This window comes from Rhinatrema bivittatum, chromosome 7 (genome assembly GCF_901001135.1).
Source record: "Rhinatrema bivittatum chromosome 7, aRhiBiv1.1, whole genome shotgun sequence".
Taxonomy (NCBI): Eukaryota; Metazoa; Chordata; class Amphibia; order Gymnophiona; family Rhinatrematidae; genus Rhinatrema; species Rhinatrema bivittatum.
In genome coordinates, this window is record NC_042621.1 from 286,773,359 (window position 1) to 286,787,924 (window position 14,566).

Sequence of the window (14,566 nt, forward strand, 5' to 3'; positions counted from 1 at the left end):
TGGTTCTATTTCCCTTCCTCCCCCACCATTAATGTAGAGAGCAGTGATGGAGCTGCATCCAAGTGAAATATCAAGCTTGATTAGTTAGGGGGTAGTAGGGGTAGTAACCGCCGCAATAAGCAAGCTACACCCATGCTTATTTGTTTTAACCCAGACTATGTTATACAGCCCTTATTGGTTGTTTTTCTTCTCCCCTGCCGTTGAAGCAGAGAGCTATGCTGGATATGCATCTAAAGTGAAGTATCAGGCACATTTGGTTTGGGGTAGTAACCGCCGTAACAAGCCAGCTACTCCCCGCTTTGTGAGTGTGAATCCTTTTTTCTTCTCCCCTGCCGTTGGAGCAGAGAGCTATGCTGGATGTGCATCGAAAGTGAAGTATCAGGCACATTTGGTTTGGGGTAGTAACCGCCGTAACAAGCCAGCTACTCCCAGCTTTGTGAGTGCAAATCCTTTTTTCCACATTTCCTCTTGCTGTTGAAGCTTAGAGTGATGTTGGAGTCACAGTAACCATGTGTATGTTTATTGAATAAGGGTATTGTGTCCAGGCAGTAGCCATCATTCTGGCGAGTCACCCACTCTTCATTGGCGGCCTCTTGACTTTATGGATCCACAGTGTTTATCCCACGCACCTTTGAAGTCCTTCACAGTTCTGGTCTTCACCACTTCCTCCGGAAGGGCATTCCAGGCATCCACCACCCTCTCCGTGAAGAAATACTTCCTGACATTGGTTCTGAATCTTCCTCCCTGGAGCTTCAAATCGTGACCCCTGGTTCTGCTGATTTTTTTCTTATGGTAAAGGTTTGTCGTTGCCTTTGGATCATTAAAACCTTTCAAGTATCTGAAAGTCTGTATCATATCTCCTCTGCTCCTCCTTTCCTCCAGGTGTACATATTTAGATTCTTCAATCTCTCCTCGTACGTCATCCGATGAAGATCCTCCACCTTCCTGGTCGCCCTTCTCTGTACCGCTTCCATCTTGTCTTTGTCTTTTTGTAGATACGGTCTCCAGAACTGAACACAGTACTCCAGGTGAGGCCTCACCAAGGACCTGTACAAGGGAATAATCACTTCCCTTTTCTTACTTGATATTCCTCTCTCTATGCAGCCCAGCATTCTTCTGGCTTTTGCTGTCGCATTGTTTCGCAGACTTCATATCATTAGACACTATCACCCCAAGGTCCCTCTCCTGCTCCGTGCACATCAGCCTTTCCCCCCCCATCGAATACAGTTCATTCGGATTTCCACTCCCCATAGGCATGACTTTGCACTTCTTGGCATTGAATCTCAGCTGCCATATCTTCGACCACTCTTCCAGTTTCCTTAGATCCCGTCTCATTCTCTGCACTCCTTCCGGCGTGTCCACTCTGTTGCAGATCTTAGTGTCATCCGCAAAAAGACAAACCTTACCTTCTATCCCGTCCGCAATGTCGCTCACAAAGATATTGAACAGGACCGGTCCCAATACCGATCCTTGCGGTACACCACTTAAAACCGCTCTTTCTTCAGAGAAGGTTCCATTTACCATCACACATTGTCTTCTGTCCGTCAACCAATTTGCAATCCAGATCACCACCTCGGCACTCACTCCCAAGCTTCTCGTTTTATTGACCAGTCTCCTGTGCGGAACCGTATCAAAAGCTTTGCTGAAATCCAAGTATATGATATTGAGTGCTCTTCCTCGATCCAATTCCTTGGTTACCCAGTCAAAAAAGTCAATCAGATTTGTTTGACAGGATCTTCCCCTGGTGAATCCATGTTGCCTCTGGTCCATCAATTCTCCAGACTGTAGATAGTTCACTATTCTCTCTTTCAGCAGTGACTCCATTACTTTTCCCACCACCGAAGTGAGGCTAACCGGTCTGTAGTTGCCAGCCTCCTCCCTGTTCCCACTCTTGTGAAGCGGGACCACCACCGCTCTTCTCCAATCACTCGGCACCACTCCCGTTTCAAGGGATCTATTGAACAGGTCACACAGCGGACCCGCCAGAACATCTCTGAGCTCCCTCTCCTGGGTATGATCCTGCATCCCCCCTTCCATTTCTCCATCCTTGGTCTTCTCGCCCAAATCATCCTCCATTCCCGTTCACGCACGTTTCCTCATTCAGTCTCACCCGCCAGGAACCCTCCAACAGCAGCGGCTCACAAGGTGGACAGTACTTCTCCTCCCCCTTCTTGGGCCATGCAGGTCGATTCTATCTCTGCTCCTTCTTCTGGCCACGTGACCGGACATGATTTTACTTGCTTCTTTCTACTCACACGGCTGACGCTGTGTCTGCTCCTCGTTCCAGCCGCATGGAGCAACGGGATACTTATTATTTCTTCCCACTCATGCAGCCAATGCTCTTCTCTTTTCTGCCTGTGCGGGCCCTGGTGACTTCCTCTTCCAGACCGTAAGCAGGTGCTTCCCTGCTGTACCCAGAGTTTCTTTAAAATTCCAGAGACTTCAGGCCAAATTCAGAGTTCTCAGGCACGCTCATCGCTACTGGGAGGTGAGAGAGGAGCTAGGGGACATGTAAGGAAGAAAAAAGAGGGTCAGCTGGGGGATGACATAGGGGATCAGCTTGGAGGGCTTGGGAGGCAGTGGGGATGTGAAAGAGGACATCTGGGATGAAAGGGAGAGGGGGGGGGTGGAACCAGAGGTGTGAGAATGGAATGGAATGGAGGATGATGGAATGGAATGGAGCCAGAGGTGTGAGAATGGGATGGAATGGAATGGAGGATGATGGAATGGAATGGAGCCAGAGGAATGGAATGGAGCCAGAGGTGTGAGAATGGGATGGAATGGATTGGAGGATGATGGAATGGAATGGAGCCAGAGGAATGGAATGGAGCCAGAGGTGTGAGAATGGGATGGAATGGAATGGAGGATGATGGAATGGAATGGAGCCAGAGGAATGGAATGGAATGGAGGATGATTTGGGCGAGAAGACCAAGGATGGAGAAATGGAAGGGGGGATGCAGGATCATACCCAGGAGAGGGACACTTCTTCCACACTGCCCCCTCTCCAAGATCCCAGAACCCCCCTCTCTCTCTTCTCTCCCCAGCCCAGAACCACCTCCTCTTCATCCTTCCTTCTTTTGTCTTCTTCCTTCTCTCTCCCCTATAAGTCCCTTAAATTCCCTCCTGTCTTGCTTCTGTCTCCATCCCCAATTCCTACTCTATTTCCAATACTCCCTTCTTCATCTGTCTTTCTCTGATCTTCCCGTTCACCTCCACAAGCTCTCTTCTTCCCTTCCCTATCTTCCTCTCCTCTGCCCATCCCTGCGATCCTCTTTCTCCTGCACGAATACCTGAGATCCTGTCCCCAAAATAATTATGAATACATAATTGTAATTCATTCTCTGTCAAACTCTCATAAAAGGAGCATGATGCTCATTTCAGGAGCTGCTGATGGGCTAGTAGGAGATGCATGCGCCTAACCTACCCCACGAGTTGCTGATTGATAGTGGATAGTGCTACCCCTTAACAGTTCAAATACATCTTGACAGCCTTGGAGGTTCAACAATACTCACTCCTTCGCTGCTCACTGCCCTCACCGCCGACCCGGCTGCTCACCAGGCCAGGCCAACCATCACAGCTGCCTGGTAGTGGGCGATGGTGGGTAAGAGGAGTTGAAGAGCCGCTGGAAGGGTGTGTCACCGCTCTGCTGGAAAACAGTTAGCTGCCTATGTAGAGCAGCAGAAAATCATGCCTGCAGCGCTTCCTTTCCCCTCACCTCCCATCCCCTGCTGATGGGCTGCTGTGATGCTTTGCCAATCCAAGAGGCTGCTCAGTGGTGAACAGCCAGGTCAGTGGTGAAGGCGGCAAGGTGGAATAAGTGCCATTGAGCCCCCAGAGTTATGAAGATACACCTGAATTGTTGGAGGTAGCCTTTAAAAAGGTATATGCACATAAACCCAAGTTTGTATGTGAGAATCAGCTTTTGCAAATTACCCAGGAGTTTTGTGGGTTAAAATATGCCTGTAACTCAATTACACGTGTCCATTTCCCTGCACTTCTGGTAGGCGTTGGAGGGGGCAGAGTAGGGACAGGGAAAGCATTTACGTACATACTTTCCAAGTAAGCATGTAAATGTATATGGAGCAGGGGTAACTTCCTGTGTGTGTACATGCGTACCAGGACAACCTGTGAATTTTGAAAGTGGACTTATCCATTGTCGACCCTTTTGAAAATATAGGCCATAGTCTATGAGATGTTTGAAAATTACCCTCCCAGTCCTGACATTATTGAGAAGCATTTGATAAGAGTGTAAAAAAAAATGTATATTTAATATTCAAAATAATGCAAATTCGTGTAAGTGCACTACAGACTCCGCCTCTGCCTCGCAAGAGAGCACTGGTGGCTGGGCGTTAGCTATAGGAAAGAGAAACTTGTCAAACAAGTGAGCAAGAAAGTTATCTGGGTAAATTTAGGACAGGTGTTTGCAACCAAACTTGTCCAGGTAACACTGAATGCCAGTGCTCAGTGGCTAAAATGTAACCACGCCCCCGAAATCTCTCCAGCCCCGCCTTGTCTTTATCCTGCTGTTTTATGCAGTTAATGAGTTACCAGGGCGAAGTTTAGCTGGATAGCAAGGAAAATATTACAATCTCAGGGGGTTTTTTCCCTGGTAACTCAGACTAACCAACCCTTTGAATATCAACCTCTCTGTTAATATTTTTATGCGTAAATAGTTTGAGATAAAAAGTTACACCCTGTGGCCTCAATTCTGCAAATTCAGAGAGATTCGGAGGTATCTAGCTTGTGATATATTTGAGTCAGCTTGAGGTAGGAGAAAGATATTTGGCTCTGTCCCAAGAAGATTTTGCTCCTTTTAATTTTTTTTTTTAACACACCTGAATTTCACAAAATGAGACAAACCCGTTGCCAGCGTTCCCACCAGAGGTTTTATTTCCAAGAGGACAGGAAAATGTGATAAAGGTCTGTGACACTTCTTGCAGCTGAGCATGGTTTTTGTTTGCAATCTCGGAAACAGGTTTCTTCCATGAAGTGCGGCATCCTTCCAATCTCTCAGGAGGCTCTTATTGTGGGCGATGTTGCCTATTACAACTACCAAGGGTGTCTCGATGAGCAGGAGGAGAGAATTCAGCTACAGAAAGTTCTGGGACCAACTTGCAAGGTAGTTACTTTTTTATATTTGTTCCCCCCCCCCCCTCCCCACAGGTATTTCTAAAGTGTTCGTATTTCTGTTTGGTTTTCTTCTATTAATAAATGGGTTTCAGCACACACAAATGTTTCTCCATGGACAAGCAGGATAAAGTCAGCCACATAAGTAGGTGATGTTTTCCATATGGCGCTGGGATGGAAAAAGCTCTCCCAGAGTTAAGAAAAACCAAGGAGGATTTTCTGAGCAGTCACGGGCTGCCTCATCGTTTTATGTCCACTCAGACAAATGAACAACATTTTGCTATCTCCCTATAGCTGCTTTCAGAATTTTTCTGTTTTTTTGTTTTGTTTTGTTTTTGTGAAAATTGAGTGATTTAGCTTTTCTCATTTTTGCCATCCTGGGCGTCAAAAGCTGACCTTTTCTAGAACGTGAAGATGTAGCTCACACACAGTCATGACTACGGTGCAAGGTGTTCAGGCCTTTCTCACAATACACTAAACTACACTTCCTGCAGCCCATATGTCCCCAAGAGCCAAAAGTTATAGGAGTCTCACCCTGAAGGATTTCATCAAGTCGCCTCATCCACGCACCTCAGGAAACAAGAGGAAACCTTCAAAAAATGAAACACCTTCATCTAAACTAATAAAATAAAATGGCCATCCTTTCATGTTCGGCACCATGAGTCAATGCACTCTTGGCACAGGCATCATTCTCCCTCCAACAGGGAGGGAAGTACGGCACGCTCTTTGGCGCAGGGGGACACTGGCACCGTAACATCTCAAGGACTCTGGGTAGAAAAGCAAAAGGGGTCATCATTGGCACAGAAATGTTTAGAAGTAGAAGAATAAGGAAAACAGGTTGGCATGAGCAATGACACCATCATCAGAATCAATTTTTGGCACAGACAATATCTTGGCACCATCCATTAGCAAGTTGATGGCAAACCTGTTGGTGCAGAAATTTTCTTGGTGCCGAGAGGATGCCTTTGGCACAGAGAAACAGAATATTTCACATCAAGCATCACCTTAAATGCAAAAGATTCCATTAGTCATGCCAGTTCTAGTGCCAGAATCAAATTTTTCCTCACCAGCAGTTCCAAAAAAAGGATCATTATTCCTTTGTGGAAAAAATGTGGTTGGAATTTGCAAAAACATATTTGTCAGATATGCCTAAATTAGTCTACTCCTCCTTTGGAAGCGATGTCTTCCATTTTAGACACAATGGCTTTCAGGCTAGGCTCTCAATTCACTCTCCTTTCTTCTCAGACTAGGGGCGAAATGGTACAAATATTCTCACTCATGAATCAATCTTTTCCAAACACAGAAGATCCTCCTATTATATTGTCTGAAAACTCAGAATGGATCAGCTTTGTCTTATGATTCTTTCTCTTATCATTTGAATGAGGACCAATCCCCAGGTCTTCCATCAGATCCTTCACCTTACCATCCCAGGAGCACATCTCCTGAAGATATATCATATCCCACTTTTGTTCCGAAAATGGCAAGGGGAGAAGGTTTGGTCTGCTTAAATATATTTAGATATCCAAGCAAACGGTAGCAGTTTCAGACTTCTGAAAGAACTCACACAGTTATCTACCCTTATGGTAGCAAGAAAATTAGACACACAGGGCCTGATACTCAAACAGGAGATAGCCGGATTGCAGCTGCTGAACATTCGGGTAAACTCAGCAGCCACTAGATAGCTGGGTAAGTCACTTATCCAGCTGCCTTTTAGCTGGAGGAAAAGTGGACGGGCAATGGGAGGATTGGGACGGCACTTTGTAGCCAGATAACTTATCCGGCTAAGTAGCAATATTGATACTTAGCCGGATAAGTTAACCGGCTAAGTCTAGACCTGCTATTGAGCAGGTCTAGATTTAGCCAGATAACATTTATATGGTTAAGTATTGCTTTGTTCACAGATATTCAGAGGAATAGCCATGCCAGATAAGTGTTACCCGGCTAAGTTACTTAGCCAGCCAGGGTCTGAATATCTACCCCAAAGTACAGGGTGCAGCCAGCTCCAGGTCATCTCAAGGTCCAGCTACCAAACCAATCAGTAGTAGTGGTGTCAGAGTTAAAAAGAGCAAACCATTCAAAAACACATTCCAGTACCCCTCCTACTGAAGATGGCAGCATGCTGGATAGTGTGACCAAGAAGATTTTTCACTTGGCTATTAAATTCATGGCTGGCCACTCATCAGTTGCATCCTCAATATATGCTCTTTTCACTACAGAAGTTACAAACTTTAGCAAAAGCCTTCCGATGGATAAGATGAAACAATTCAAGAAGCTGAGGACTGTGACAAGCACTTATCAGGTCAGTCCTATGACACTTCCTCCAGAAAATCACCAGTGGCTATTGGAGCCACAAGACTAGCTTGGCTCTGTACTTCAAAATTACAGGAAGATGTGCATGACAGGCTAGCAGATGCCTGTGCACCAGCAAAAATCTTCATAGAGAAAGTTAAACTGCTACTCTGCTCATTCTTTTAGTGACAGTCTTCTGTTTCCAGAAAAAGTCAGCAACACTTTTTCTCTAGAAGATGTTATCAGTATCCATACCAATGCCATCATCTTCAGCATCAGACCAGGCCAAAGGACAGAGAAAGAACACAGCCAAAACCTCTGCAACAGTTTCAAACAAAATCTAATCAAAGTTTTTGACAACAGTCTAGACAAAACTTCTGAATAAAACTTGGATTTTCTTCTAGTGGGTGGGAGAAAGATCACAGTACTTAAGTCCAGCACAATCCTTGATAGCAGCAGATTGCTGGGTATTGAAAATTATCAAAGGGTATAGATTAAATCTCAAATATTTACCCCGAACAGCTCTCCAAAGAAGTACTCCTTGGCGAGTGAATAGCAATTATTCCTTCAGGAGGGAACAAGTTTCACTCCTAATAGCCAATGCAGTGGAACCAGTTCCGCTACGAGAAAGGAACTCTACGTTGTATTCCATTTATTTCCTGATTCCAAAAAAATTCAACAAATTCCTAAAGAGAGAAAACATCAGGGTAAGCTCTCTGGGGACTTACTTCCCCCATTAGAAAATAATAGTCTTCTTACTTGAATCTCAACTATACTTACACACACATCTGATTCACAATGCCCACAGACAATTTTTTCGCTTCCCTGTAGCAGGCAATCCTTACCAATATTGTGTTCTCCCTTGGGCTCTCAGCAGCATCCAAAGATTTTAAGTGCCTAGCAATTGTTGCTCACTTAACACTGAGTAAGACTGAACAATGTTTTTGTTTAACGTAGGCAATTGGCTCATATCAGGTCATTCCCTTCAGTTGTCCCATTCTTCTACCCCCCCCCCCATGCTATGAACACTCTTCAGACCCAGGGTTTTATCATCAGTTTCCCAAAATCCAATAGAGCACCTTCTCCTGTAATAGTCTTCATATGAGCACACACAGACACATTAAAGGGAAAGGTTTCTGCTACAGCAGAATGCAAATGAATTGTCCGGGATAATCCTAAACATCGTAAAGTGACATCAAGTTCCTGCCCAGTTCTTCATGAAAATATTAAGCCATATGGTGGCAAGAGTTCATGTCACACCATTTGCTTGTCTTCACAAGGGACGAGCTCGATGTCAGCTAAAGTTTCAGTGGAACAATTATCTTCAGCCACTGTCAAAGTAAAAACATCCATCAGCCTTTTCCTGTCTGAGTTGGTGTTTAGAACATTCCACCTTGTTAAAAGGTCAATATTTTTTTTTCAACAACCATAATTTCAAGAAAATCATACCGCAGAACCTTCTGGTCACAGTTTGGGAGTTTACCTGAGTGGCCTCTGCTACCAAGGAGCCTCTTCATTTGGAAATACTGAATAAAAAGGCGGTATTGATCCAGACAGACAACCAAGTGGCAATGTTGTACATCGACAAGATGGCGGGGAAATGGGTTCTTTCAAACTTTTCTTGGAAATTGCAAAGGTTTGGAAATGGGCAGTCTCTCAGGGAATGTTTCTTCTAGCTGCCTCTTTCCCGGGGATCAAAATCAGATAACAGCTTAAGTCAACAGCGTCAATCATACAAATGGTCGTTATAGTGCAGGAGCTTTTTCAGCTTTGTGGCACATTCTGCTCCAAGAGACCAGCAAGAGACAGATTGGCAGCGGATGCTTTCCCCATTCATGGAATGAAGAACACCTTTATGCATTTCTCCCAGTTCCATTGATATCTAGGACAATACAAAAACAGAGAGCAAGTGGTTTTGATAGTCCTTTTCTGGCCTCATCAGACTTGGTTTCCATGGATGCAACACCCAGCTTTTCATCAACTAATAATATTGAGGATGTTCCCAATCCTTATCACTCTGTGCAAAGAGAATCTCCTATATCCTAACCTTCGTTCTTCGGCACTTACTGCTTGGATATTGAAAGTCTGCTAATGTCTTCTGAATGATACCTGCTAAAAGTTTTTCTTACTTCAAGGAAGCATGCCACTAGAAGCTCATACAATTTTCAATGGAAGACATTTTCTTTTTGGTATGTATTTTCAATCAAAAGTGTCCAGTTCAGTATCTGCTAACCTATCTGACTAAGGCTTGATAACCATCTCCCTAAGAGTTCACTTCTTACGATCCCTATATTTATTTATTTATTTAAAAACTTCTATTCCGTACTCTTCCAAAACAATTGTTCAACGCGAATAACAAACTAAGCAATCATAATAGATATTTTTAAAAACATAATTGATAACAGTACATTAACGTAATGAAATAAAAACAAATAGTTCAATGTACATACAGTATAATACAATCACATAGTAAAAGCATCCATAAAAAGTAGGATCTTTAAACCCCTTCTAAAATGAATATCCCTCTGCTCTCTTAGCACTAATGGCAAAAGATTTCTAAGACTGGAACTGCATATGAAAATGCTCTGCGTCTTGACAAAGTACTTTTGAAGATGCATCCTAATTTCAAACAAAAGTGGTCTCTCAGTTCTATTTAGATTGATCCATTGTATTACCAGCATTCTTTCCCAGATCATGTGCAAACCAGCTTTTTATACAACTGACTGCTGAAGAGCTTTATTAATCTATTTAGGCAGAACAAAGTCTTACAGAAAATTTTCAGAACTCATTTCTTTCAAACAAGGTCTATCAGTTACAAAGAGAGAACTCTTGGATATTTGACTGCAATCACTCAGGACTACATCCTCAAAATAAGGTAAAAGCCTATCAAGTTAAGGCTACTGCAGCTTCCTTGGAATTTTTGTTCCACTTCTAGAGAAAGTATCTGCAAGGCTGATGCTTGGTCTTGCACACCTACCTTTACAGCTCATTATTGTCTAGTATGCTTCCCATAAGGACATCAGTTTTGGACAAGTTTCTTCAACTCTGCCTTCCAGTCTCAAGCAATAATTATGAATTGCAATAATACAGCTACAATGCTCAGATAACAAACTAATCAAGTGCAGCCCTCACCTTGGGCGTCCCCACTCGAGTGGCTGACTTTATCCGTGTCAGTGGAGAAAGCTAAGTTGCTCACCTGTAACAGGGGTTCTCTGTAGACAGCAAGGTAAATCAGCTACGTATCCTGCCACTTCTACTTAGCATTGAAGAATAGCTTGCTATAAAAACTGAGGAGACTTGCATGGCTGGTTTATCTGTGGAAAAGCCTGTTCATGCTCTGAAAAACCACGAAGATTTTCTCTGAGAGTGCTTTTTCCGTCCGACACCATCAGGATAATGTTGCTCACTTGTGTGGCTGAATTTATCCTGTTGTCTATGGAGAACACCAATTACAGGTGAGCAACTTAGCTTTATATACTCATTTGACAATTAGGATGGAGCTATAGATAGAGATACTGTATATCTATATATCTCTATCACTAGAAGTCATCAATAAGTTCACATACTTGGGATTCACCATCACAAATAATCTCTCACTTGGCATATAGTTAAATCTGTGAATTGGAAAAACTGACACTACTCTGTCTAGGCTTACAAAAGTCTGAAAGAACAGCAAACACACAATACACCAAAATCAGCATCTTCAAAGCCTGCGTTGTACGTACTGTCCTCTTTGGCAATGAGACACACATTGCACTCGCATCAAGAAAAAAGGCAGAACAGTTCCACATGCACTGCCTGCAGCTCATCCTTAACATCTGGACGGATGAAATCCCAAACTCCAAACCTGGACCGAGTTCAGATTTCCACTATCAGTCTGCTGGAACAGATGCCTCTGAAGACTCAGACATGTCCATCATAAGGGTGACAGCAAAATTTCCAAAGCTATCCTATATGAAAAGCTAGTCTCTGGTAAAAGACCAATTGGCTGTCTACACCTGCAGTTCAAGTGTGTGTGCAAGTGAGACGTTAAAGCCCTTAACCTTGACATAAACACCTGGGAAACATCTGCTCAAGATCATGGTCACTGGAAACAGGAACTTCACAAAGGCCTTCAAAAAAAATGAGAAAAGATCCAACATGGATTCAAGAAAACAAGATCTCGCAGGAAGCAAAATCAGAGCTGAGACGTAGCTATGTCTGATTTCTGCTGCAGTCACTGCAACCGAGACTGCCAATCTCACATGGGTCTTCATAGCCACAAAAGGAGCTGCCTGCCATAAAGGGCACACATCCATGGTCTCAATGAGACTGAAGGAGCCTAAGCGAAAGTAGTATATTATATATAATGTATATTTGATTTTTAATTTAATTTCCATCTACTAATGCAGAAATCTACTATTGTTCCTTGCCCATAAACATGTCTCTACTCCACGCTTGTGGTGATTTAATGGTCCCATTGTATTGTCCATTTTAACACATGTTATGATAACCAAGCCCATGTGCTACTTTTCCATTGTCACATACGTGCCTGACTGCATCACCGTGGCGTACAGATCTCCTCATTCCATCAGAAAACACCATAGTGCCACCAGAATGCGAATCTTACCCCCTCAAATTCCCCCAAATGACCCCTATTTACCAGTGTATTTCTTGGCTAGGTGCTGGTGTTAAGAAACCATGGGATTGTTGCACTGGGAGAATCACTGGAGGAGGCCTTCCATTACATTTTCAATGTGCAGTGGGCCTGTGAAATACAGGTAAGAGGCACCCTTATTTGATTTAATGTTTTTCTTGTTTCCATTCATATTATTTATTCTTCCCAATAAGGCTTCTTTCCACCATTCTTCTATCATCTAATGTGGTGGTGGTGGTGGTGGGAGGGGAGTTTCCCCATCATTCTGTAGGTTTCGGGGTACTGAGCTTCAGCCAGCAAGAACTATGAAATGTCAAGTTGACAAGACGAAAAGTTGAATTTTGGAGGCTGGCCTGGTGGCTCACTGGCAAGCGCTGCCACGCAGAGGGCCTGGGTTTAATTCCTAGGCCAGGTGTCTGTTCCTCAAGTCTTCTGGAAAAAAATATTTATTTTTTTTCCTGTATTTCTCCCAAATTGCTAAGGGAGTTTTGGTTTGTGGGGAATTTAGAGAGAAGGCTAAGAATAACTTTTTTTTTTTTTACCTGCTTAGCCAGAAATGAAATATTTATTGTCTGTACTGGTGCCATGTATAATATTGTAAATATTTTATATTTTTAGATCAGTAGGTTTCATAGGATATATTATTAGTCATGGCTTCATCTATTAATTTTATATTGTTTTAACGTATGCTTGCCTTATAATTTATTCTGTTATTTGCTATAATTAGAAATGCATTTTCTGAGGTCCATATTCAAAAGCATTTAGCCAGATAATTCAGAAGTTTTCTGGCTCAATGAAGGTTTGGGCACGTATCCGGCTAAGTTCTGGCCAATTAATAAGTTAATTCAGAGCTAGCTGGATAAGTTATCCAGCTAAGTCGGGTCGGGACAAAGAGCTGCCTCAAAGTTAGACATAAAGTTACCCGACCATCTTTTTAAGATAGCCGGCTGTATTGAATAGTGCGGCTGACTTTGCTACCTGGACCTGACTGAATATGGACCTCTCTCTATGTTTTGTGCATTTAAAATTGTTATTATCCACTTTGATCCTTTTTCGGGTAGGGTGGACAATGTCTCAATAAATTGCACTAAACAAAAGCTCGCCAGGGCTTGGAAATTCAGCAGAGGTGGGATTGGGAGCCTCTGGGAAGGAGGCAGCTTCAGCTGTCACTCGGGGGCGAGGCTCGGGGTCCGCGCTGCAGGGATTCTGGAGAGGGGCCAAGGACTGGCACTGCAGTGGCTGGGTGAAATGGGGGGGGGGGGGGGGGGGGGGGGGGGGAAGGACTCGTGGTACTGTAACCCAGCTGAGGCTGGTTTCGATTGAGCTGGAAGCTCAAAAGATCAGGAGGAAGCTGCCAGGCCAAAAAATAGCAGAGTGGATGAATAGCCAAGTGGCTAGAGCAGGGTTCAAATCCCAGTGCTGTTCATGTGACCTTGGGCAAGTCACTTCACCCTCCATTGCCTCAGGTGAAAACTTATATTGTGAGCCCCCTGGGGACAGGGAAACACCTGCAGTACCTGAATGTAATCTGCTTTGAAGTGTCACAGAAAGATGGAATATAAATTTAAAAATTATTATTAGCTAAATACCACTGCATAGATCCCTGGTGAGACCTCACTTGGAAAGACCGCACCTTCAAAAGGACATACACAGGATGGAGTCCGGTCCAGAAGGTGGCTACTAAAATGGTCAGTGATCTTCGTTCTAAAACGTAAGGGGACAGACTCAACAGTTATACCCTAGAGAGGGAAGGTGAGATAGGGGAGATATGACAGAGACATTTAAATATCTCAAAGGTTTCCATGCACAGTAGGCGAGTCTCTTTCAAGGGAAAGAACCAAAGGGTCATGAGATGAGTGAAAAAGGGATAATCTTAGGAAATGGTTCTTTACAGAGGGGGTAGTGGATGCATGGAACGGCCTCCCCGTGGAGGCAAGACATGGTATCTGAATTCAAGAAAGCATGGGATAAATACAGGAGATCCCTGAGGAAGTGAAGGGGATTGTAGGGGCTAGATCAGTTGGGCAGATTAGGTAGGCCCTGTCATGTTTCTCTGTTTCAGCCCTGCTCCTGAATGCTCTCGCAATCATTCACCTCTTGTTTTTAGCCAGCTAATGATGTATCCAGTTAAAATCCAGACTGGGGGGGGGGGGGGGGGGGGGGGGGAACACATTTATTAAAACCCCAGGTTTTTTTTTGTTCACCTAAGTCCAGAATTAAAGTCAAACAAATCCTTTTGAATACTAACCTCTACTTTTTTTTTTTTTTTTCCCCACTTATAGTGGGAAAATTAAGAATTCATTTTAGGCCTGATTTTAAACACACACACACACACGTGCACGCGCAAAAAAACGGGGGTTATGCACGTGGCCGGGCTTTGCACGCGCTGCATGCATCTTCAAAGGGGCCTGGCCACGCGTATAACCCCTGCTGAAGTGCTGGGCCCAATTAAAGGGGCTGTTCGGGAGGGGGGCTGGGATGGGTGGGGCTGGAGGCCGCTGGTACGGGTGGGGC

The 14,566-nt window shown here is 43.9% G+C and overlaps 1 protein-coding gene across 1 annotated transcript in view; it reads left to right on the forward strand.

Annotated features, from left to right (window-relative positions):
* The window catches only part of ADD3 (adducin 3), a 379,802-nt gene that overhangs the window by 283,107 nt on the left and 82,129 nt on the right, over positions 1 to 14,566 (forward strand). The window contains 2 exon segments of the mRNA XM_029610347.1: positions 4,976 to 5,119; positions 12,078 to 12,176. Coding sequence (XP_029466207.1) covers positions 4,976 to 5,119; positions 12,078 to 12,176 — 243 coding nt within the window.